This window comes from Cariama cristata, unplaced genomic scaffold (genome assembly GCF_000690535.1).
Source record: "Cariama cristata isolate BGI_N322 unplaced genomic scaffold, ASM69053v1 scaffold6099, whole genome shotgun sequence".
NCBI classification, from domain to species: Eukaryota; Metazoa; Chordata; class Aves; order Cariamiformes; family Cariamidae; genus Cariama; species Cariama cristata.
In genome coordinates, this window is record NW_009633929.1 from 4,621 (window position 1) to 27,626 (window position 23,006).

The 23,006-nt window shown below is 42.5% G+C and overlaps 1 protein-coding gene across 1 annotated transcript in view; it reads right to left on the reverse strand.

Moving 5' to 3' along the window:
* Nucleotides 1-748: 748 nt before the first annotated feature.
* The window catches only part of LOC104166864 (uncharacterized protein KIAA1671-like), a gene marked incomplete at its 3' end in the record, with an annotated part of 50,432 nt that continues 28,174 nt past the window's right edge, over nucleotides 749-23,006 (reverse strand). Inside the window, exon 5 of the mRNA XM_009706955.1 lies at nucleotides 749-867. Within this exon, the coding sequence (XP_009705257.1) occupies nucleotides 749-867 (119 nt within the window). The remainder of the gene's footprint in view (nucleotides 868-23,006) is intronic.

Genomic DNA, 23,006 nt, shown 5'->3' on the forward strand with positions numbered 1-23,006 from the left:
TTTTGCCATTCAGCCTATCTGGTAGAAGAGCTTTTAAGGCAATGCTAATTGGTATGGGAGAGACCCAAACTGATAAAAAAAATAAATAAAACAAACCCCCAAACTGTTAGTGCACCCTGTCTAACCATAATCAGACACTTCCTCCCTCTCCGGTAGGTAAGAAAATCAGACAATTTTAGCAAAATCTTCCCAGAACCCTAGTTCTACCCATCAGGGGCACATAGCACACAAGCAGGCAATCCCTTTCTAAATGTGAAAATGTACATTTCTAATTATAATTACAAACACATAAATACAAAGCATAAAACCAGTTTTACCACCTATGTTAATCTAGTCAAAGCCGTTTGGGTATTTATTGAGAAAAACCGTTTTTCTTGTATCTTCTTTCTACCATTTTAGCACTAAAAAAATAACACCTCACTTGTGCTTCGCTCACTAGCAGACTTGTTAAATCTATTCCAGTCCAAGGGAGTTTTGTCATTGCTTACAAAAGCGCTGATACCGCATTCTCACTGAAGGATGGAGTTTAAATTTTAAACCTTATTGCAATTTGCAGATATCCAAGAAATACTTCTTCACCTATAGACTAAAGAAACTGTATAGTCACCAAAGGCGAGCATGCAACTTTAAAAAAACCGTACGTGGACACACATGCACACACCTACCCCCCCAAAACAAGGGTTTCTTCTTATTCCTCAGCTAAGGCAAAACGTGCGCACATGGCAGCGGGGACTTTGCCCACCCTTACCTGTCCCCGCTGTGCCGCGGCTCATTCCAGGTGCCGTACTGGCTGTCGGGCTCCTGCACGAGCGTGTCTGTGTCCTTCGCTCCCGGGGGCTGTCTGGAGAAGCACCGCTTCAGCTGATCCTGCAATGAAATAATTGAAACATTTCAGCATTCTTTTATCCCTTGGCTACATGATGAACGGATTTTATTGGCGAAAGTATTTTTAAATCGACCAATTAAACTTGGTCAACATAAAACTGCAATAAAAATGTAAACATGGAAAATGGCTATGAACTCCAAACAAGAAGTCTCTATAAAATAAGCACTGTTTTCCTGGGCAAATAACCCGTTCTAGGAGCCGGAATTGACTCTCTGGTTTTGTAACTCCATTTTACTTAAACATTATTCTTATCTCAGGCTGCACAAAATTTTTAGAAGCACCTATGCAAGTACAAAGAATTCTGCTGGGGACTAGGCTTCATCTCTCCTAGCAGACAAGGGAAACATCAACTCTACTGCTCTTTTCCTGGGTTTAATAAAAGGACCTTTTTTCCCCCAGCTCTTTCTTTGGAAGACATTCAAAATAAAAAGCCTAAATAAATAAATAAATAAATAGATAGACAGACAGGCATACTGCCAGCCACTAGAAAGCTTTTGACAAACTGCTATGTGCTAATGTAAAGTTCAAACACAATGTAGAGTGTGAAAGGACAGACCACGGTGTTTTTTCCCGTGTTCTACCCTGACCTCTCATTTCCCAAGTATTTTAATTTCATAGAACTGCTACTTTTGTAAGGGGGAAACAGTGCATCTCAGGACCCTTCTCTTCAGGGGTGAGAAGTGGGTCAGCTGCTGCTGCTGGCACCCTAGATTTGCAGCGGACCAACGTTAATACGCTCCAGAATACAGCACTGTTGCACCTTTTGTTTTGCAGTTGTGTTGAGTTACACACTGAAGTTAGATAGTTACTGAAATAATACATTGTGCGTAGATAATTAAGTGTTGGCCCCATTTGCATTCATTATCCTGAACAAATACATGTATGGCTTTCAGTGCCATATCAACTTTGCTTATGAAGATCTCATCTGACAGTAGATTACATTGTTTTCCACCTGTCCTAAGCTTTTTCTCTCTTAAAAAAAAAAAGGGGGAAAAAAAAACCCCAAGCCAACGCCCACCCACCCCTTCAAACCCACCTAGCAGAACAAGCTGGTGGAAACTACCAACACATCTATTTTGCTTCAAGCAGCACATGAAGTAACAACCATATCCAATGAAATGGGATCCCTTTAATATTATCAGAAAAAAAGGAAATCACATGTTCTCTTGTGTCCTTAATTTTGTAAACCTAAAGAACGCTGCCTTAAGACTATAAATATATTGACATTAAGGGTAATTCACCAATACTGACACTTGGCTACCGAAGAAGTCCTACAATGCTTGTATCTTTTCTAACAAGTTGCTTATCTCCCCCGCCGTTGCCACTCTCTAGTTAGCTGCCAACAAAGTGGTCTATTTTAATGCTGAGTTAAATAAACAACAAAAGGTTCCCCCATTTATTCCAACTATTGCAATGCACCATTACTAGACAAAGTCAAACTCCCAGTTTGTTAATACTCAAGTAAAACAGGGGCTCAGTTTGTGAGTGACAAGAAACAGAAGTTTCCTGCTTTTCTTCTTCCAGATGTTCCCAGAGCCTAAGAATTCACTGGCAGGAATTCTTACACTTTCCATACAGATATACACGTGTACCCCCAGAGGCAAGCTGAATTCTTGCATTTTTCAGTCCATTCCAGGTACAAGCTTTCAACCGTGAGCAAGGCACACACTTCTTCTAACAGCCAGGTGAGTGGCAGGGGAAATAGTCTTCTATTTCTTACAAACCACAGAGCATTTCTTTCTCCTTGGCTCGGATATATGGTTTGGTTTCCACAAATTCCCTCCATAGCTTCATGATTCCACGCTCTGCACCGAGGGCTAAGCTAACGCTCCTGGGCTCAGCCTTCTGCCGTCACTTGGTGGTCACGCAACCTTCGCCAACTTGATCCACTCCTAGGAAAGGCACTAACAAATGCAAATCGTTATTCTCACTTTCCTCCCTACCGTCCGTGCCAGTGAAGGGGTTTGTTTCTTTTCAACTTGATGCTTGTTATGAATTTTTTTTAATCCCAATCTCACATTAAAAGCTACCGCGTTCTCGTGAACAATATAAATTTTTGCCACTGTCTGCACAGAAAAAGTTGGATTTATACTAAGAGCTGTAACTGCCGCATCTGGCGGTCTCAGAAACATAGGTCTAAAAAGCTCAGAAACAGGAATGGGAGCAGCAGAAGAGCAACTTTGTGTGTTGCATTTAGGAGACTTTGTTTATAAAAAGCACAGTGCTATCGTGAATGTGAGGGTTGCAAGGAGAAGACATGCACAACCTAGATAATACCATTTTGGCAGCAACAGGAAAGAAATTTGGATGCAAATATATCACTCATCTGAAGGCTCGGTAATTCTTAATAAAATTTCACATTGCAGACAAACTGATCAGCACGTATTCCTCAGTTTTGGGCAACATTTTACTTGATGCTATATATATTTGAACTTTGAGATGCGGTTTTATAACCAAAATGACACATTTAACACTCAGATAGCGATTCTCTAGGCTAAAACCAAAACAAGCCTGAAAAAGAAACAAGATTACTACTTCTGTAGACATTCTGAGCTTAAATTCACTAAAACAAACTGAGAAGTCTAAATGTAAGGAATAAGACACTCCAAATTCTGAGAGATTACTTTGTTATATCCAATAACGTTACTGCTTTTTGCTTCTAGAGGAAGCTACTTATTTCAGAAGACAATTTGAATCCCTTTCAACCCATCCTTTTTAATAGCCCAAATGATTAGTCAGGAAAAAATAAATGTTCTTTCAAGTCTACAAATCGCTCCTTACGCCTAAACTATTTAAAGACTCCGGCTTCTACCAGCTGAGAAGAACCGCGGAGAATTTAATGAGGGACGATAACCTGGTCCGCTCGCTGAGAGAAAAATTAGGGTACTAACTACGACGAAAATAGGGAGCGGGAAGAGGAGGTGACCCTCTCCCCAGGTTGTGGAGGAGGTGTCAGCTGGGGGGACCGAGGGTGATGCAGAAAAGCAATTTATAGCCCGTGCATCTCGGAAGGGGTGGCCTGTGTTGAAGACTGAAGCGACAACAAACCATCAAGATTATTCTTTCCAGTATGCGATTATTAGCAAGGACAAGAACGATGAGTTTTAGCTTTTCTTTTGAAGATCTCTTTTGCATCTTCTTCGCTGCACTCCAGAACGACTCAAGGCAACCTGGTAATATGGAAGCACTGGGCATCGGGATCTTGGGGATGCCTGGGAAAAATCCATTCCCTTTGTTTTCACAGTGTTTACTCTCAGTAACTATAAGCTTATTTTTAAAAAAAAAAGTGGAGGCTAGTAAAAAAAAAAAAAAGGATAATTTTTTTCTACTTGCATCCTCTTTCAGCCTTCATGCTCCCTGGATAGCACTTAATAGTTGCTATATAAACTAAATACCAGTCAAAATTACACAAGTTCTCTGAGGACTATACATATATGCTACTGTGTTTTATGGCTGAGATGCTTTTAGACACAAGCAACTCAAATTAGATCATACAGATACATTTGCCTTTTCTGGCATTAACATTTTACTTGGAAGAACTTGGTGTTACAAAGAACATGAATGAAGAACAAACCGGCATTACAAATCAAAACCTTTAAAACATATGACAGATTGGGAAAATAAGTAAGACTTCCTGAATGTACCAGAGTGACAATTTTCAGGTCTGTCCCAAGCCCGTTATAGCACACATCCCACGTTAACTTACATAAAGCCATAGAAGACGGATCGAAGCACCCTCCCGATTGCCTGGCAGCGCCTGCAAGGTACCCAGCGGCACAGCAAGGTGCGCTAACGGCAGTTTTTACCCAAATATTGGCAGGAGAAAGAAGGAAATACTTTCCGACATGTACTGCTCCCAGACACGACCACTTTCTGCTTCATGCTTTGTTCCCTAGCCTAAACCCTAATTTAAAGTCCATTTCTTCAGGTGGATGAAAACAATATTTTTTTTTTTTTAATGTATAAACTGCACAGAACAAGAGATCCTGCAAGATAAAGAACTGACACATCTGGCTTTGACTTTTGTTGCTCTTAAGAACAGATCTGCTCTGAACAGAAACCTTTGTTTCTGTGAGACACAACTATCCATTATTAACTCCACAAACTTGTGCTAATACATGCAACGCATTCTCTTTCTTTACCCGTTCCTTGGAAGAAGAAACCAAAGTTGAAAGAAGAGGTGTACCAGATGTGAAGCTAGGCCAGATACAGCCATTTCCCTCAAGACACACAATATTCGTGATCCAGTAGAAACAGACATTTGAAAGGAAAAGGCAACAAAAAGAGGGGTCTGGTGTCTTCTTAGCGCACAAGATGAACCCAAATTAGAAATTTTCTTATTTATAATCACAGGAAAATCTCCCCAATCCAATAAATACTACTCTCGATCCAGTATTCAAATGCTGTAATTCTCCATGCTTTGATCTTTATCTTCATAATTCTTACACCACTAGCCAGGAAAAAAAATCAACTTAATTTTCATACAAAATAAAACAGCCGACTTTTATACTGAATTGCCTCTAGTTCTTCTTCTCAAATGAGACATTACGATTATGCCTCTTTCGGTACTCCCTGGGAATTAAGCTGGGTTTGGCAATAGTCCAGGGCTGATTACTCCTGCAATTTCCAGTTCCTGAAAATGATGCACACACAATATTGGTCCTACCAGCGCAAAAATTAACCGTAACTAAGGATGAATGCATACATTTATGTGAAACACTCTTTTGCACTGATGTGAAATAAAGCCCTAGCATATGAGGAATACCAGTTAAAAGAGATCTCATGAGTCAGAATCTGCATAGACAGTTTCAAAAATATCTCTGTTTGCAAAAGAGACCGAGACATCAGACAGCCAAAATGACACCCCACAGCTTGAAGTGCAAAAATTAAAAGTTAAAATCTACTGGCATAAATTGAATATGAATAGGTAATTGCACAATGGAATTGTTTTGACCATCTGCCTTGTTAACACAGAACTCAAAGAGAAAAAATTTTTGCTAATTTCTTGAAAAGCTTTTTTTTTTTTCTTTTTCTCTCTCCTTTAATAACTAAAAGAAGTCAGAAGTTGGGTCAAAATGCCCATATTCAGAACTTCCCTACCCCTTAAGTCTGACACTGTGCACCGAAGGAGAATTTACAAGTCCTTACAAATCCAGAAAACCATCCCATTTGTTCCGCTGCATTATGCCAGGAAGATGGCAATACATCTTATTCTATTAAAATTTTATTCTGTTATTTCATAGTTGACTCTGCTTTGACCAGGATGCTGGGCTAGATGACCTCCAGAGGTCCTTTTTAACCCAAATTCTTCTACAATTATTCTAATGATTCTCAGGATTATTACTAAAAGGTAAACTATATATTTCGGACCACTAACAGAATTATCAAGAACAGAACACCATATCAAAACCAACCAACCAACACCAAGAAAAATCCCCACCACAGTAAGAAGGCCTTAGAAACTATACAACATTTCACAACCCATATTTTTTTTTCTTTGTAAGTATCCAAATGCCAATGCAGCAAGTGGAAAGTCTAAGTTTGTGGGATCAGCATCCTAGGATTTCCATATATACTTACTATCCGGCGAATTAGCGCTGCCCACAAGGAGTAAGTCATGGTTCAAGACGAACGCTCCAGTTAGATCCCAGCAATCAGGCGAGAAGATTTCCCAACTTTTAAATAAATTGTTGAAAGGAATAACTGCCCCAGTGTAATGTCCCAGGCAGAAGGCAGCACCTTCTGCCTCCCACCCCACCCTCCATGCTGCAATGACAGATAAACAGTTCCAGGAATTGCACATTTTCTTTCTGACCTCACTGATGAGGAAAGTCAAGAGATCTCCAGTGCAGGCTCCACCCATGGGCATCGATACGCGAGGACAACTTCCCCAGCCCTCCCAAACATCCTCCGCAGCACAGTATCTTCCAACCAAGGAAGCACTTTACAAATGCCGGAGACGAAGCCTAAGAGCAGTGACTAAAGTAATTGAATTAATCAATCTCATAACCTCAAGGTCTTTATGTTATCATGTAGGCCATTGCTACTGCTGCCAGCAAGTGAGGAGACTGCAGTGAAGCAGCCTTGGTGTCTGCTCAAGAGGAACGTCCCGCCGGCCCCGGTGCCCTCCGGGGTTGGAGAGGACAGGCTGCTTTACCGTGGCGAACTGCAGCCACTGCCGGGGGGCGTGAGCACAGGTCTGGGGAAACACAAGCGTGCCCCAGCCTGTGTCCGAAAGCACTCACACGACATATTTAGCACTGTTACATCCTAAGGGTCTACACTGCTCTACTCAAAAAAGCCCTTTAAATCATAAATGTTGAATTTTTCCATGTGCAGCGGAGTACGTACCAAGTCCCACGGTATAAAACATTCTCATAAATGGTATCAGCCGCTACATCCTTACTGTTGCTATGCAACCCAGGGCTGCCTCAGCCATATGTGTTTTCTCTACCTCTTCCGCTGGGATACGATAAGGAACAGCCAATTATATCCCTAATGTTAAAAGCTGACAGCATTTACCTTATGAAACACGGTGGTTTTTTAGAGGGTGACTGGTTTAATTCTCCACCTTTTCATAGCTTCCCAGCTTGATGCATGGGCCTGAATCCCAGCTCCTTCTCCCTGGAAAGGCAGGGCAAAAATTGCAGAAAAGCAGACCTACATCTGCAGAAATAAAGAGAAGGGCCAGCGTTCTTTCCAGCCCCTAACTCGAGGGAGCAAATGCCAAGAGTAAGTTGCAAACAGCTGGTACCCAAGAGCAACTGGGTGGAGAGGGCAGGGAACATCCCAAGCTGCTGTATCCCACGTATGCTGTTAGCTCAGCTGCTCTCCTTTAAAAAGCTACACCCACCCTTATCACTAGTCCTACGGCCTTGCTGATAGCAAAGCCAGCCTTAATCTTAGAAGCAAAACTCTTTGCTTCAGTACTGTATTTGAACCGAATCGAAACAAAACTAAATCCATTGTATTTGAAGTATAACCCTTTGAAATGTGTACGTGCCTCATGCTACGATAAAAATATTTTACCATAATCAAAACACCCAAACTGTCCAACAGACCGAAACACTACAGATGATTTGACAAGCAGGTTAGTGCAGAGCTGACTAGGATGCTCCTCACCACACCAGCACAAAACGTTCGCTGCCTACGACGACAAAGGACCCAGAGGCAATCACTGCCAGCAAGTTCAATGATTGATTCAAGTTCAAACATCATGTTCCCAGCAACCCCTTCCCAGCCCCAACTTGAACCCCCAAGAGGATGAATACTATCACAGCTCCCCAAACCCTGACGTTTTCCACACCTTTTGAACACACAAAAGGATTCCCCTGCTTGCTGGTCTTCAGCTAATCGCTTCTCCTCCCTTAATGGATCGTTCACTCACAAGCCCCAGCCCTGCTGTGCTCCCCGGGAGCCAGGTTCAGCTGAGAGACTCACGATGTTAAAGGCAGCAGCACCAAAGAGAGACCCAAAGTCCACCAGCCACAACGCAGAAGGTGGCCAAATTAATCCAGATGAAGTTAGTTTGGCCAGGGATCCGGTTACCATCGTGCAATGAAATCTACTCCCTGCTTTTGCAGTGACTCTCAGTGAAGTTACCCTGCTCGCTCCATTCAGGATTTCCAAGACATTTTAGAGTTTGTCATTTTTTTTATACCCTGAAAATAGAGCTGCTGTGACTTGCTGTGAACACTCACCACGCACCGTATCCTGTGGTTTCAGTGCAAGGCTGAAGATAGAGCAGAGGTTGACTTGATGTGCAAAAGGCAGACAAGAACCAAATTCTAAACATAGACCTTGCTGGGGCTGGGCGAGCCATGACAGTCCGTGCTCTGAGAAGTGAGAAAGTAGAAAACCAAAGCAGAGTAGAAGAAATGGTTGGGGACATCTTTAAAATCCCTCCTATATCAACAGATGAAACCTTCTTTTCAGCCTTAGGCAGTCAAGCTAAAAAAGAAATTAAATCCCAAGAAACCAAACGCAGCAGGATCAGAGCCTGTCCCTCAAGGATTTTGAGCAGAATAGTGCTGTCCTACCTCGGGGACTGAGGAATTCCCTCTCTCCCAGAGGACATACGCAGCTCTCATCAGCATTAATAAAAGGTGGCACTAGGAGCTGAACTGGATCCCTCAACTTCAACATCGCAAGAGACACAAGCCAGAACAAGACAATTTTACACTGTTATGCTAGGAAGTGAATATATTTGCTTTTTTTGAAAAGCTACATACTTGAAATCAACACCTCCTACTTGAAATACTTCATTTCGCAGCTCTTCTGCACAGTTAACGTTTTTCCACATAACTTCAAACAAACATTCCTGGGAAAAAGCGCTCCTTAGTTTAAAGTCTAGATTGAAAGATGCACAGAAAGTGACGGGATTTCTTGACAACAAGAGAATAGCAAACACGCAGGCTTTGGAGACTCTGCACTGCTAGCTTAAACAAAAATCTCAGATAACTTAGGTAGTGTTTTAGAAGACAGCAGTCAAAATACACACCCCTCCCCGTCAATGAAACCCCACTAGCATCTCCTGAAACTCTCTCAATGTTACAAAATCGCAATAAAAATGGATTGCCAGTGTCAAGACTTCTGTTCAGTGATGTTTTTGTTTGATGCAATTTATTTCCCCTGAAAGCTAACTGCTATCACTTAGTGCTTTTAAAAATAAATAAGCAAGGTGAATGAGCACAAGCACGACGACCAGCTCGAAATACAGTTACGTTCTTTTCTTATGCTTCAAGAACATGGTAAAAATCAACTCCTTGCAGCCAGCCTAAGTAAAATCACAGAGTAAAGTTGTTTAAGTGATTATCCCTGTCAAAGTAACAAGGGAACAACAAAGGCAGTCTACTAAATGCCCATCACTATGGTTTTATGGCCCAGATTTATGCTGCCAGCTATGTTCATGGCCTGTTAAACCACAGAGGAGTTATTAAGAATGAAAAAGCATGAACTGTTTCAGTATTGGCCCTCGTATCTTCATTAATTAAACTGAACAGCTTCACTCCTCCCCCCTACCCCGCAACAAGACAAACAACTCATTTTTAAAAGCATGCTTTCTGCAAACATGCTTCACGCTACCGTAACAGCTCTCTGGAAATTTAAAGATAAAATTCCACACTGATGGTACCAAAAAAAAAAAAAAAATTTTTTTTGAGACCAATTCATTGTGCTTTCGGTGAATACTAGGGCAAAATAGTTCAGCAACTATTTGTTGTAGAGTCTGTATCAAAACAGCCAAGCTCAGAATAAAAATGCCAACTTGTATTTGTTTTTACAAACAGTTTGTTGAAGGATGTTCACCCTAAAGGACAAACATTTGCAGACAGACCTTGGGTAAAATCAAAACAAGATAGTACCGATCCATGCCCTTTTAAAAGCAGAGCTACAACCCCAGGCGATGTGCAGGTGAACGGCACGGGTGTCATCCAAACCAGGTGTTAACAGTGCTCCTCTCCGTCCCTCACCTGCTCTTCAGGACCAGAGAGGGACCCTACCCAAATTGAAAAAGTCAGAGTCCACCAACTTTCCCATACATTAAGCTGACTGCACAAGCTTAATACTGGCTTAGAAGGAAACATCTCTGAAGATTAAAAAAAACGAGATGGGAATTTCAACCTCTAGCAGAGAGGATGATAGTGAAAGGGCTGTAGGATGCAACAAAAAACCCTCTGAAGGACTAAGCACCCTCTCAGCACATCTGGGACTCGTGCAGTCAAACACTCCATTTCCATTTTAATTTTGGAACTATATTAAAACTGAATCCAAACAAATAACTGATGCTGTCAGATCAAGCTTGAATGAAAAGACCATTTTCATCACCTGCCCAGTACAGCAGAAAGCAAAACACAATCAAACGCACTTTGGTGTGATTTTTAGCACGTAGCAGAACAACTCGCGTCAAACACGTGGACTACTCACAGCCCAAGGAGCCACAGAATTAATCGTTTCTGTTCCACTTCTAAATCTCCTCCCAGAGAACCTGAAAAACCTCTGAGGTTTTCTGCAGCTTTGTTGTTCATGCTAGCAGTCTGAAGGCAGTTAAACATCTTACAAAGAAACAAACCGCCACACTTTTTTAGCAGTGTAAGAGTTAGGCAGATAAGTAAGCAGTAAGCAAGCAAAGGAACTGAGGGTATTAAACAACTATGCTGGTTTTATTGTATGGCAACAAACGTAAAGATCTAGAACTAATGGCGTTGGCCGTGAAACCAGGTATCATACCTATAATAGAAACATGACTGATATTACCGTGATTAAAACAGAGGCAATGTTTAATGAAAGTATCTCTGCTCCTATTACAACAAAGACATTGAGCTGACACCATGAGATGAAAAATGGGAAAAAAAAGCCTCAAATAAAAATGTCTGCGAGAAAAATCAGCTTCCATTTAAAAGGTTTCACTGTAAAGTAATAACTTCTGCAAGCTCAACTACAGATTGTCAGATCTGATATTAATACGCCAGAATAATGATGCAATTAAAATTGGTCCTGTGTCATCACGTGCGGACAGTTTTCAGTACCCGTGACCCGCAACAGCAGGGCCCAGGCATTCTTGGGTGCAGCCGCCAGGAAGTTTCTTCAATCCATGGTGACATCTTTTTTCCTTAAATTAAATATGAGAACACTGTATTACATCTATTTGTAGAAAATAACCTCAGACCAATTAAATTCAGTTTCATTAGAAACAAAAAGGACAGATAACTAGCTTTGAAGATATGGCTCCACGAACAGACTACCGCAAGGCGAAAGAGAGGAAGGAAAAGCTCGTCGGGAAACGGCAATTGATGAGAAAAACAGCGCGCTCAGGGGTTTGTGCTATGAATGAAGGCAGGACAAGTGACAGAGTATTCCGTTTCAATGAAGATCTATTAATAGAAGTACTACAGGGAAAGAAACTAATAAAATAAAGAATCTTTTTTCCAAACAGTGCTGTGGAATAGACCAGAGAAGCTCTTTAAAATAAAAAATAATCTCGCACTCCTGTTTGTGATTTACAGATTTGCATATATTAAATTCTGCCTGATCAACTGTTGGTTTGAGAACCACAAGATAAATTAGTTTTATCTCTCAGGCTCATTTTATCCCTTGATCAGCCTAGCTCTTCAGCAATTCTTAAAAGCATGGCTATACTTTCTCTAGAGTCAGAATCAGATTACCCTGCGTTAGACATTTATTTATCTAGGTGTAATTTAAGGCATATGGATTTAAATTTTAAAAAAGGGAAAAAAAAAGCAGGGGATAGACGAGATTTTATAAGGCGCAACTTAAATTCACCATGTCCTGTCTATAAAGCCAGGTTCCCATATAAAAGCTAGAGGATTACATTTTAAATAGGGTATCTCCACCCAGCCTCCCTTCCCGAGGGATCCGCTGCAGGACCTCCTCTCTGCGGCGCTACAGAGAGCCGGAGCTGGGTCAGGATGTCAGCCCTCCCGGACACCCAACAGGAAAACGGGACAAGGTATGAACACAAAACCAAAGCCAATACGTAATCCCTGGGATCTTAAAGGGAAATGTTTGTAAAGAAAATTACTTCTCTCTTGCAGCCTGATTCCTACTTTTATGACCTCCAGCAAGGAAATAACCAATTACGTCAAATCTCTTTCACTCCAATTCTAAAGCTCCTCTGTAGTGGATAAAAATCTCTTACAGCCCAGGGAAAAAAAAAAAGCGATATCCATGAGCCCTTTCCCAAGTACACAGCTTGCAGTAGTTACCAGCTAAAATAAGTTATACTAGGTAACTAGTAAGGCGCTGACCTGCCAGTTTCCCCACATTCAAAGAGACTGGGAACTGCACCTATGTCAGACCTACGGAACAGCCCCCAGTTTTCCCACTGCGGGATCCAGCAGACAGCACGCACAGCGTTAGCCCTTTGCCATAAAAGCTACTGCAAACATAGGATGGCAACTGAAGTACAGAACTCAAGAGAAAACAAGACAATTTTTGAGCCCAAGCATTTTTTTAAAAGTCACAGATATACAAACAGACAGATGAATGTTTTAAATGCCATACTCTTAATTCCTCTAGAAGATATCTGAAGCAGTGACAGGAGACGCATACAAACTGTAACCTATTACTTCTCTCGGTATTCAATCTGAAAGTCCACCAAAGTCATGCCAGGGGACAAACGGACAGCTACAGCGATGCAGCAAAACGCACTCTCACACCTCCACTGTCTTCCACCTCAGCAGCAAGGCATTTATAGCGTAACAAGTTTACTCACACCACCTTAAATTGTGCTGTCTGACTTGAGCTTTGACAGGTTTTGTGGTCTTGTACAATGCCATGTTCTCAGCCAGCAGCCACCGGCGACAGCAGAGATGGGAGCTGAACGCCACCGGCCCTCGCTGCGTCAGCCACACGGCTGCTCCTTGTTTAAAAACCGCGTCCCTGAAGTACCAGCACCAAGTGACTACTCTACAGTAGAACAAACCAATAAAGAAGTCAGTTTACAATGAATTATGTGCTTTATACTAATTCCATTGTTGTTTTGTAGAAAAATGTCAGTAGCTCCAAGGACTAAGTAAAACCAGGACCCCATTCCAGTCAGACAAAAATTAGCTCAAGGTCTGCGTTCACAAGTTGTTCTGCAGAAGATGCAATGGCACAAACTACAAATTTTCATTTGAGCATAGGAGTTGGGCACAAATTGAACCAAATCCACGCATAAAGCCAAACCCATGCAAAATTACTGCTGAAACAGAGGAACGGCAGCTCCAGCGGCTGTCACCAGCGAGAAGGTCACCCTGCGTCTCACCAGTTCTGCTCCGTAAGCGGTGTAGCGTAAGGACAGCAGTACAGCTGCCCTCGGCAGGTTCCACATTCCCATTTTTCAGTCTTCACTTCTTTTAAACAAGTTTTTTTATTCAGGTGACTAAGACATCTAAAAGATCAGTTTAAAAAAAGAAACCAACAGAACTGCACCATGCTAACACTGTAACAGTGGTTACCAAATATTTTCCTCTTCATTCTTTTGTATTCCCTTGACAATATTTTCTTTTCCAGTACAGCCAAACAGGAGATGAATAGCAAGCTCGGACAAAAATGCTATAACCATAACTGATAAAAAGTACTGGAAGTAGCCCGTACACAAAGGCCACACCTGCCCAAGGAATGCAGCTTTACCTTCAATCAGTCCGGGAACAAACCTCGGTGAGGCCACATCAGAACTTCATGTATTTACACTTCACAATGAATAACTACTTCGTTTAAAAAAAAAAACAAACCAACAACCAAAACACCACCAAAAAATCAACCAAAACTTTTTAGCCACTTCAGAGAGCAACTGTTCAGGACTTACCCACACACTGGCACCAAGGCGGTGGTCCCAGCCCCCCCAACACCCACTTCCCACAGTTCAAGCATCAGCCTTACATTATCAGTTTCAGGTACAACTCAAATCACCAGTTCAGGCTCCTTTCCATGAAATAAAACAGGAGAAACCGGATCCATTTACCTTTTAACACACTATAACCTAAAAACCTTGCTGCTTTGCAGTGCTTGCTGGAAGCAGAAACAGGGGGTGTCGAATAATGGCTGCAAGGCGCATGGCAGACCCCAGCCCAGCTGCGAGAGCCCGCACCCCCTCCACCCGGGAAGGGGCTCCTCTCTACACAACCGGCCCTTCCTCCACCGCCTTGCCATGCCAGTTAATACAGACCAGCCTTCCTGAAAATCACCCAGAGACTAGGAATGGGATTTAATGGAAAAGGGAGGGGTGGGGGGCTCTGCGTGGCAGCCAGCACCGAGGGCTCTTCACCTGCCCCTTGCTCCCGTGAAATGGCATCCTGCCTCCGCCCCGCTACGGCCCTCAGAAGTCATGCTGGCCATATAACTTCTATTTCATGACAAAGCAGCAGTTATACTGAGAAAAAAAATACCTCTTTTTCAATAAAAGAAGAGAATAATGATAATTTACCATTGGCTGCAGAGCAACAGTGCTTAACTCTTTTCACAAATTTAGCTTCAGGCTTCTTTTACTGAAAAACGACCAATATTGCTGTACATTCAAAGTCACACTGACCTGTGGAGTTTGAAATGACCGACACGAGTGCAGTTTCAAACTAACTTTCTTTTTCTCATTTTAGACAAATATTTGTCCTGCTTTACTGTGTTACTTTAAAAAAAGATCAACATCATTTTTCCCCGTTCCCAAAGCCTTGATTAACTGTGTTCCCTGGCAAATGAAAATCTCCACCTGTGCTGCAGGAAGAAACCAGCTGGGAGCAGACAGACAGACACCACTACCTGGAAGTGTTTTGGGGGCTATTTTTAAATTGGAAAGCAGACACGATGTAGGTTTTGTTATTAGATAAAACGCTGCAACAAAACCAAGGGGTTTTTGCACTGTATTCTCTACCTCGAGCGTCTCAAAAAGGTGAATAGCTTACAAGCTCAGGTGGCTCTGAACTGGTCTGCCTCTTCCTCAAAGAGGAAAACCTCTGCTGACTCCGCACTGAAAACCTTCGGAAGGACTCTCTGCTCCGGGATGCAAAGTGCCTGAAGGAGGAGGTTCGCTTGAAGGGAGTCCTGCTTCCACCTTCCCCGCTAGTCCGTTCATGAGCAACCGCAGTAGTGACTAAATTTAGTGCTTCCTGTAAGGATCTCCGCACCGTACCCATCCACTGGGTCATGTGAGTTTGTGCCACTGTCAGTTTGTCTCCAAGGTAATCCATTTTTTCCAGCAGAGATGAGAAATCAATATTCAGCAGCAATTACGGTAAAATATATTCTCCTCAACAACCCTGTTTTTATTTTGCAAAAAAGATGCCACTTAGAAAATATTTCCAGCTAAGGTAAATAGCACTACACTAGAACCATCAGCATATTTCTGTGTTTAAATAACAAAAGACATGCGAGGTTGGAGATTGGTATTTGCCAAGTAGGAAAAAAATAAAAGACTTTTCCTACTTACAATCAGATTTCCAGAGTTCCATCAAAACATGTTTAATTCAGCCATGTTAAAGAGAGAAATCAAGGTTTAAATCCTGACACAGTCATTTGAAATCAGTCCGTTTACAAGCACAGAATTAGTCTCTTACTGCTTCATTTCAGAGCTGGAAAAGCAACTCTCTTTTTAAGCCAAGTTCTTGCTTTGCTGTAAATATCAGACGGATAAGAACAATCTCATTCTTCTGGGTCGGCAGCTTTTCAGGTAACAGTACATTAAACAAAGTTCTGACGCTTCTATACAATCCATTTAGCAGCAAAACTATTAGCTCTTCTGAACGATAAATCCAAATTATTTTCTTCCCCCCCAAAAAACTCTGCAGGAAGGTATCAGCATGGGCAGAACCCCATCCTCACCACTCTTCCCGTCTTCGGAACCATTCTCAAGCTTTTTCACTTCCAGAACTGCAGATCCCAAGCGCGTGAGGCACAGCGAAGCCGAAGGGGAACCGTGTCGAGCCTGCTGCCTTCAAGACCGGACTCGCTGGGTGCTCCGAGCCTGCCAAAACATCTTCCGAATGACATCAGCTCCGCTGCTTCAAGGCGGGGGGCTTCATAACAGAGGAATGTGGCTGGGGATGGTAAAACGCTCGGTACCAGTAGCCAGCAGAGAGACTTTCCCCACGCCTACTGAAGCCGCTGCACACGCCAGCTCCTCTCCTTATACCATCTGGAGACGGACTCCAAAGAAGCTGCTGGCTGTCGAGCTCCTCGCAAGCCCGTCTCAGTCTCACAAGCAGGTTTGCCGTACTCAGAACGCGCCCCGAATGAGGCGCAAGAGGTCACACGCAGGCGAAAGCTGCCGCTGCCTCTGGTATCCCCTTCCCTCCTCTCCGTCCCTGCCTTGCCTCTTCTCCGGAGGGGAAACAATGAGCTAGGTGAAACAGCCGCAGAGCTCTGCCTAAGGAAGGATCTGGGCTGGGCTTTATTATAGTACAGGCAGGGTTACCATGGCAACCAAGGGAACAGCATCTGCTTGCTGCCTAAGCAGGCAGGAGTTGCACAGATCTATTGGAATGATTCATAGTTTGCATATGTCACATGTACTTACTGATTTTAACCCTTCCTTGGGAAAACAAGAGCAACACCTCTGCCAGGAATGTTTTACACCGACACCAGAAGGCTTCCTATTTGGACGGGGCAGGTTAGGACAAAACCTACACCCCATTCCTCTTGTTTGATGGGGTACTTGGGCAGTGCTGTCACATCTGTTTTACGATGCGATTTACAAACTCAAACAAGATCCTTTCAAGCTAGTGACAATGATATCAGTGCAAGATAATGATTAAGCCAGAAGCTCAAAACAAAGCTGAACAGGTCTGACCATTTGAAGCAGGTTTGGTTCCCCCCCCCACACACACACTTCCATGCACTATTAACTTTTGTAAGCAAGAGCTTGCTGCCATTCCCCAGCTCTGCTCCCTCCCCAGCAGCTGGGAGACCACGGGGTCAGCACCACCGCTGCAAAGCCTGAAACGGGTCGAGGCAACCAAGAGGACCCCGTGGATAAACGCAGGTAACAGTCAGCAGTCAGATGCCACTGGCCATGGCACTTCTGGAAAGAGCCCGTTTGGGAGGACAGCAGAAATACAAGCTATGGTTTTAAATCAATAAATATATGTAGGTGCCCAAAGTCAAGACGTGACTAGTTCAGAACTGAGGGGAAAGAGAGAGACAGGCATGAAGGTAAGAAAGGCATGTTGAAAGTTGCTCACTTTCTTGTTTATTCAAGGGTTTTTTTGTTGCTATTGCTTAATTAGCGACACAAAGTACCATGGTCTTGCATCATCCTCTCCTCCTCTAAACCATCCAGGAAGAGATTTAATGGAATAATTTCTAGATAAGATTTTATGAAATCGTTCCTGTGTAAAGTTTTGTTGTATCAGAAACGCTACTTACAAACATGCACACAAGCATAAGATGCCCTGAGGAAACGGGGTGTCTTGGATCTCAGGCACTGTTTTTAAGAGTTGAACTCCACCAGCCCGTAACTTATCTCCAAGGAAAACTTTGGTGACAAACTGTAGTGTTCCATATCTTATTCTTAATTTCTGAATACATTATATTTGTTTTGAACATTCTCATATCAGCAATCTAATAAAAAAACCTCAGTATTAAAACGGAATCCAACCAATAGCAAAAAACCTTTTTTCCTCACACAGCTCTTCTTTCAATCTGCTACAGAGTTGGTTTTGTACAGAAAAGTAAAGGGAGACTTCTGATCAGACGCCCAAGAGCTGGGTGCCTCTTATGTTTTTAAAGAAATAGAAAACCAATTTAAACTTATTCTGACACAGTTAGGGATAATGCTTCACGAACGATGGAGACCCTGCATCCAGGCTTGAAATTTAAGTCTTACTACACATTTTTATACTGTTTAATCTAAGATCCATATTTCAAACATTTGTGTATTTGCAAGTGCAGCTCTGTGTTTGCTGCAGTCCAGGGATTCTTCACGAGGCACTTTGCTATTTTAGACGGTTTCAGGCTCCGTCTGATTCGGTAGCCCCCCAAAATAGCAATCAAAGGGCTCCGGACTGCGGCTGCCACGCAAGTTAGTCAGCAGTCCCTTCGCCTAAGCAGGACGGGCAGAGCAGAACTAAGATTTAACCAACCTTCTGGTATAGCGCCTGTCACAACATGGGAGGAGATGCTCGACCAGATTCAACCCAAGATCCTCAGAAGGCAGCTGTCTTACAGCTTGCCGTAAGAACTTCTCACACGTGTACGTGACCTGAAGGATCTGAACATTCACTAGAAAATATATCCCACTTTTTTATTAGACCTCCCCTGAAAAGAGTGAGATGTTATGCCTAATTTGCCATTTTCATCCTCAGAAGACTGTAAAACTGCTGATTTGAGTCCACCTGCAATACTAAATTTAGTATCTTCTGGCTACCACATGAACATACTGCTAGGTATTTAATATACTCAGGATCTAAATTATTGCCTAGATTTACACTTCAATTAACATCATGGCAAAACATTTCAGAAGGTAATCCGATGTGCTTTCACCATCAAATTCAAATGGTTCAAGATTTTTCCACCCGTTCAGCTGAAATGCAGTAAGTGACTGCATGTTCTCCTGCTTGAGCTCCATACCAAAACCGGCCAAGTTCAGCAGCTGCCAAGAGACTGACAGACTACGTGGTGAAACTTAGTTTCCTTAGAAAATCCATCGAAAAATAAGTGACGTCTGAAAAAAATGGATTAAGCATTAAGAAAAGTGGTAGGAATATTGCTTTATTAAAATGTACTCATGTAGCAACTACATACAAGAAACATCCTCAAAAACACCTCTCACTGGACACTGCAAGGACTGGATAGAATCACAATCGTTTTTTTTTTATTTTCCTCCTTCCCCATCAAAAGCATAATATGCCGACCTCTGCCTTGATCGGTGCAGAGTGTGTGTGTGTGAGGAGGTTATTATTCCACTTTATTAAAATGGACTGCTTCTATCCCTTCTATTCTGGTAAGTAAAATAATCCACTGAAACCTCAGAGGACCCCGTTACATCAGCCAACCAAAGTTGGAGAGCACTTGAAAAGTCTAAAGGATGGAGTTATCAAAAGCTGTAAGCAACTGAGTAGCAAATCATGTTTTGAGGCTTTTTCGATTCAAGTGAGATTTCACCTGTATGATAAACACAAGCCACTATTAAAAATAATTTTGAAAGACATAAATCAACTTCAAAATAGATTAAGGACTACACTAGCCATAGAGAGCACGCTGTCAGGGACAAGATCTCCTGCCTGTGGGTACGCACACAACGGACCAAGAAAGCCTGGGCTCCCCGGGGAGCACACCAACCTGCTCTCTTTCTTTCTTTTCTAAGGCTCCCCAGAATACCACGCTTTGTAGCACGCCACACAAACTTCCCAGCTGGCAAAAGCTCCCAACTGTATTTTAATTAAATAACAGCATGTGGGTTACACATGGACTCTATTTACTACTTCTCTGGTGAACCCACATATCTTTTTATAACCATCAGCCTACAGAGCGTAGCTCAAACCATACAGATGTTCTATAATTGTCTCCCAGTCACTTCAGTCCGGCAGTCTTTCTGGGTGAGTAAGGGTTTGTTTCTGAACAAGAACAGCACAAGACGATCTTCTGCCCTTCAAAAATACCAGTGATTATCTCGCACTGCAGCACCCCGGATCTGTCAAGGGTCTGCAGTTTCAGAGAACAGAGAGCACACACTGCTAACCAGTACCGCAGGACTAATTACCGCAGTACCAAACGGGAACTCATTACTCAAACATTGCTGGGTACTTTTATTAACAACATCTACTCCACCTACAACTCAGAAATACAATCCTGCACAAAGAAGTAACTATCCCTATTTTTCCCCTCGTTCGGTAGAAAACAAAATTCTATGGTTACATGAGATTTTCAAAAAGCTGCTTTCAGCTCATTTTGAGCTTCACCTGTTCTCAAATACATATAATTATGCTAATGACTCTATAGGATTGAAGGTCAAATTAAAACCAGGCCCACGTGTAGCACAGCACACAATACACCAGGAGAGGCAGGCAGAACTTGCAGCGCAGGCTCCTGAGGAGTGCGAACCCTTCAAGCCCACAGGGTCTTCAGCCGTGGCTGGGTCCCCCCCTCACCACCTCCCTTTGGCAGCACCAGGGTGCATGGAACCGGAAAGGCAATCCAGCTGAGAATCTAACCCGACCAAAAGGATACTGGATTAGTTTTCACCTAGACCGGTCCCCTGAATGATCCCGTCGGTAAAGCAGATGTGACAGAGACAGATGGGCAACGTTTTTTAAAAACAAAGTCTCAGCTTTCCCTTGTGGGACCCTCAGTCAGAAACCCGTTCTCCTGATGCTTACCTGCCTCACACCCCATCGCTCCACTTAAGTTAGCAATTATTCATAAATTCATGCATTTCTTAGGTGTTTTCTGCAAGTCGTCATCCCACGTACAAATAAATTATCATGACAGCTTCAACTCCATCTCGGGCCTCTTAGTTCGTCCATCTCAGTTACACTCAGTCTTCAGCAACCACGGAGGAGCAAAGCCTGCCCTTGTAAGGCTCTTCTGGTCTTGCATTCCACACCGACTCTCTTTCTGTTTCATTACTAAGAGAACTTAATTTAAACTGTTGTGTTTGACATTATGGACTATTTAAAGACATGCTGAGCTTAGCTGCATGGCTCCAGACTCAATTACTCCTTGGGTTCCTCAGACACTACAAAACAACTTATGTTTTTTATATGCTCCTTATTTTTGCCTCTAGATCGTCTACTTTGCCACCTGAATTGTCATGTTCAAAGCAAGCATTCCCAACTACAGGCTGAATTTCTTACACGTAACATCCCATAATAAAAGTTTTTACCATGCCACCTCCAAATTCGCATTCAGAGTAAAAAAAGAAATGCTTTAGTACTCAGTCACCCGAAACGTCAAGTAATATTCTCAAGGTTTCCCAATGATCTGCCAGTTTGCAACAGTCCTGCTCCCGCTCCGAACCGCTCCCCAATTGCCCCACTGCCCCGGCAGCACATCTGGCAGACACACAAAAGCCTAACAGCTGGAGCAAAAGGGGTTTGGTTTTTTTCTTTCATTCCAAACCAAGTGAGCTGCTTTAAAACAGTCTTAACTTGGGAAAACACACAATTTGGTAAGAGCCTGGGCAGATGTAGTATGTTTTGCTTTCCACATATAAAGAACAAAACTGTTTGTATATCATCACACTGGTTTCTTTAAAATGCTCTATCTACCTGCCAGTTCTCACGCCCCCCCCTTCTCTTCAAAATGACTTGCTATTACACAAACAAAACAAGACAGATCCCCCGGGTACATTTTGTAGAATAGCTGGATTTGGGGGAAATCTGAAAAACGCACAAGTTTCAATCAGGTTATCAGATTTATGGGTGAAAACTGTTTGTCTGCCAGGTTAAATCTCACTTCACTAGCAAGAAGTCAGACTTACAGAATTACAGGTATTTCCTCTGTTACTGTCAGTGCGCTGTCACAACTGTTCACAGAACAGTCTTACTGCACCAAGTCTTTAATTTTCATCTTTGTTCATAGCACATTGTAATCTTTATTGTTTAAGCTAAAAAAAAAAATTAACACAGAGCTTCAGTCAAACAAAAGGCTTACATTTAGGTCCATGAACAAAAGACTTGAATTGTTCAGGCTCCTGCACCTGTGACAGAGTTCAAAACCGAACATAATTTCAAAACCATAACAAGCTGCTTGGTGCATGGGTGCAGAAGATTGCTGTGCCGTGCATCGTCTAGGGGAAATAAAAATAAATCCCTTGGTCCAATCAAGGTCTGTTCTGAGAGAGGAGAGAGAGATGATAGGATTCACACCACAGCATCCATCTCGATCTCGAAGTCAGCAGTCTCGACAACGATCTGCAGCAGGCTAGGCACCTTGCCTACATCTCAGCATCCTTCAGGCTCACACCTCTCAACACACTGGGCATCCAGCTGTGACACAGGTACCGCGTATGCCCATACTGCAACAAATTTATGACAGGGCCCCAACAAGACCAATGCTGCTGCACAGGTACTCTGGAGACAGCAAAAACCTTGCTTCCTCTCAGATTTTTACACAGTATCTCATAGACCATCACAGAATAATTGACATGACACAGACTCGAAGTCAATCATTGAGGTAAGTTCACTGCTCACTCCATCCTTTTTCCCCATTTGCTGTACCTAGCTTCCCCATCCCTCAAATTAAAGATTCCCCATGAAACTTATTACAGCCAAAGATGAAAGGGTTCAGTGGTTGGACCCGAAGTCAATCATTGAGGTAAGTTTGCTGCTCACTCCATCCTTTTTCCCATTTGCTGTACCTAGCATCCCCATCCCTCAAATCAAAGATTCCCCATGAAACTTAATACAGCCAAAGATGAAAGGGTTCAGTGGTTTTATCTGTTTTGGTTTGGTTGGTTGGTTTGTTTGTTTTTCATGGTAGTACGATAAATACAATTCATCCAGATGCCTCAACTGTTTCCCCTGCTACAATAACCATAAGCAGTCTATGGTCAAAAGAAAAAAAAAAAAAAAGAAAAGAAAAAAAGAGTTGATGGGGTGTTTTGTTTTAGCATAAGGACTTTGTACAGTGAACTCTTTTTTAACCTGAAACACTGGGTATCTCAATATTTGCACTAAATATTTGTTTT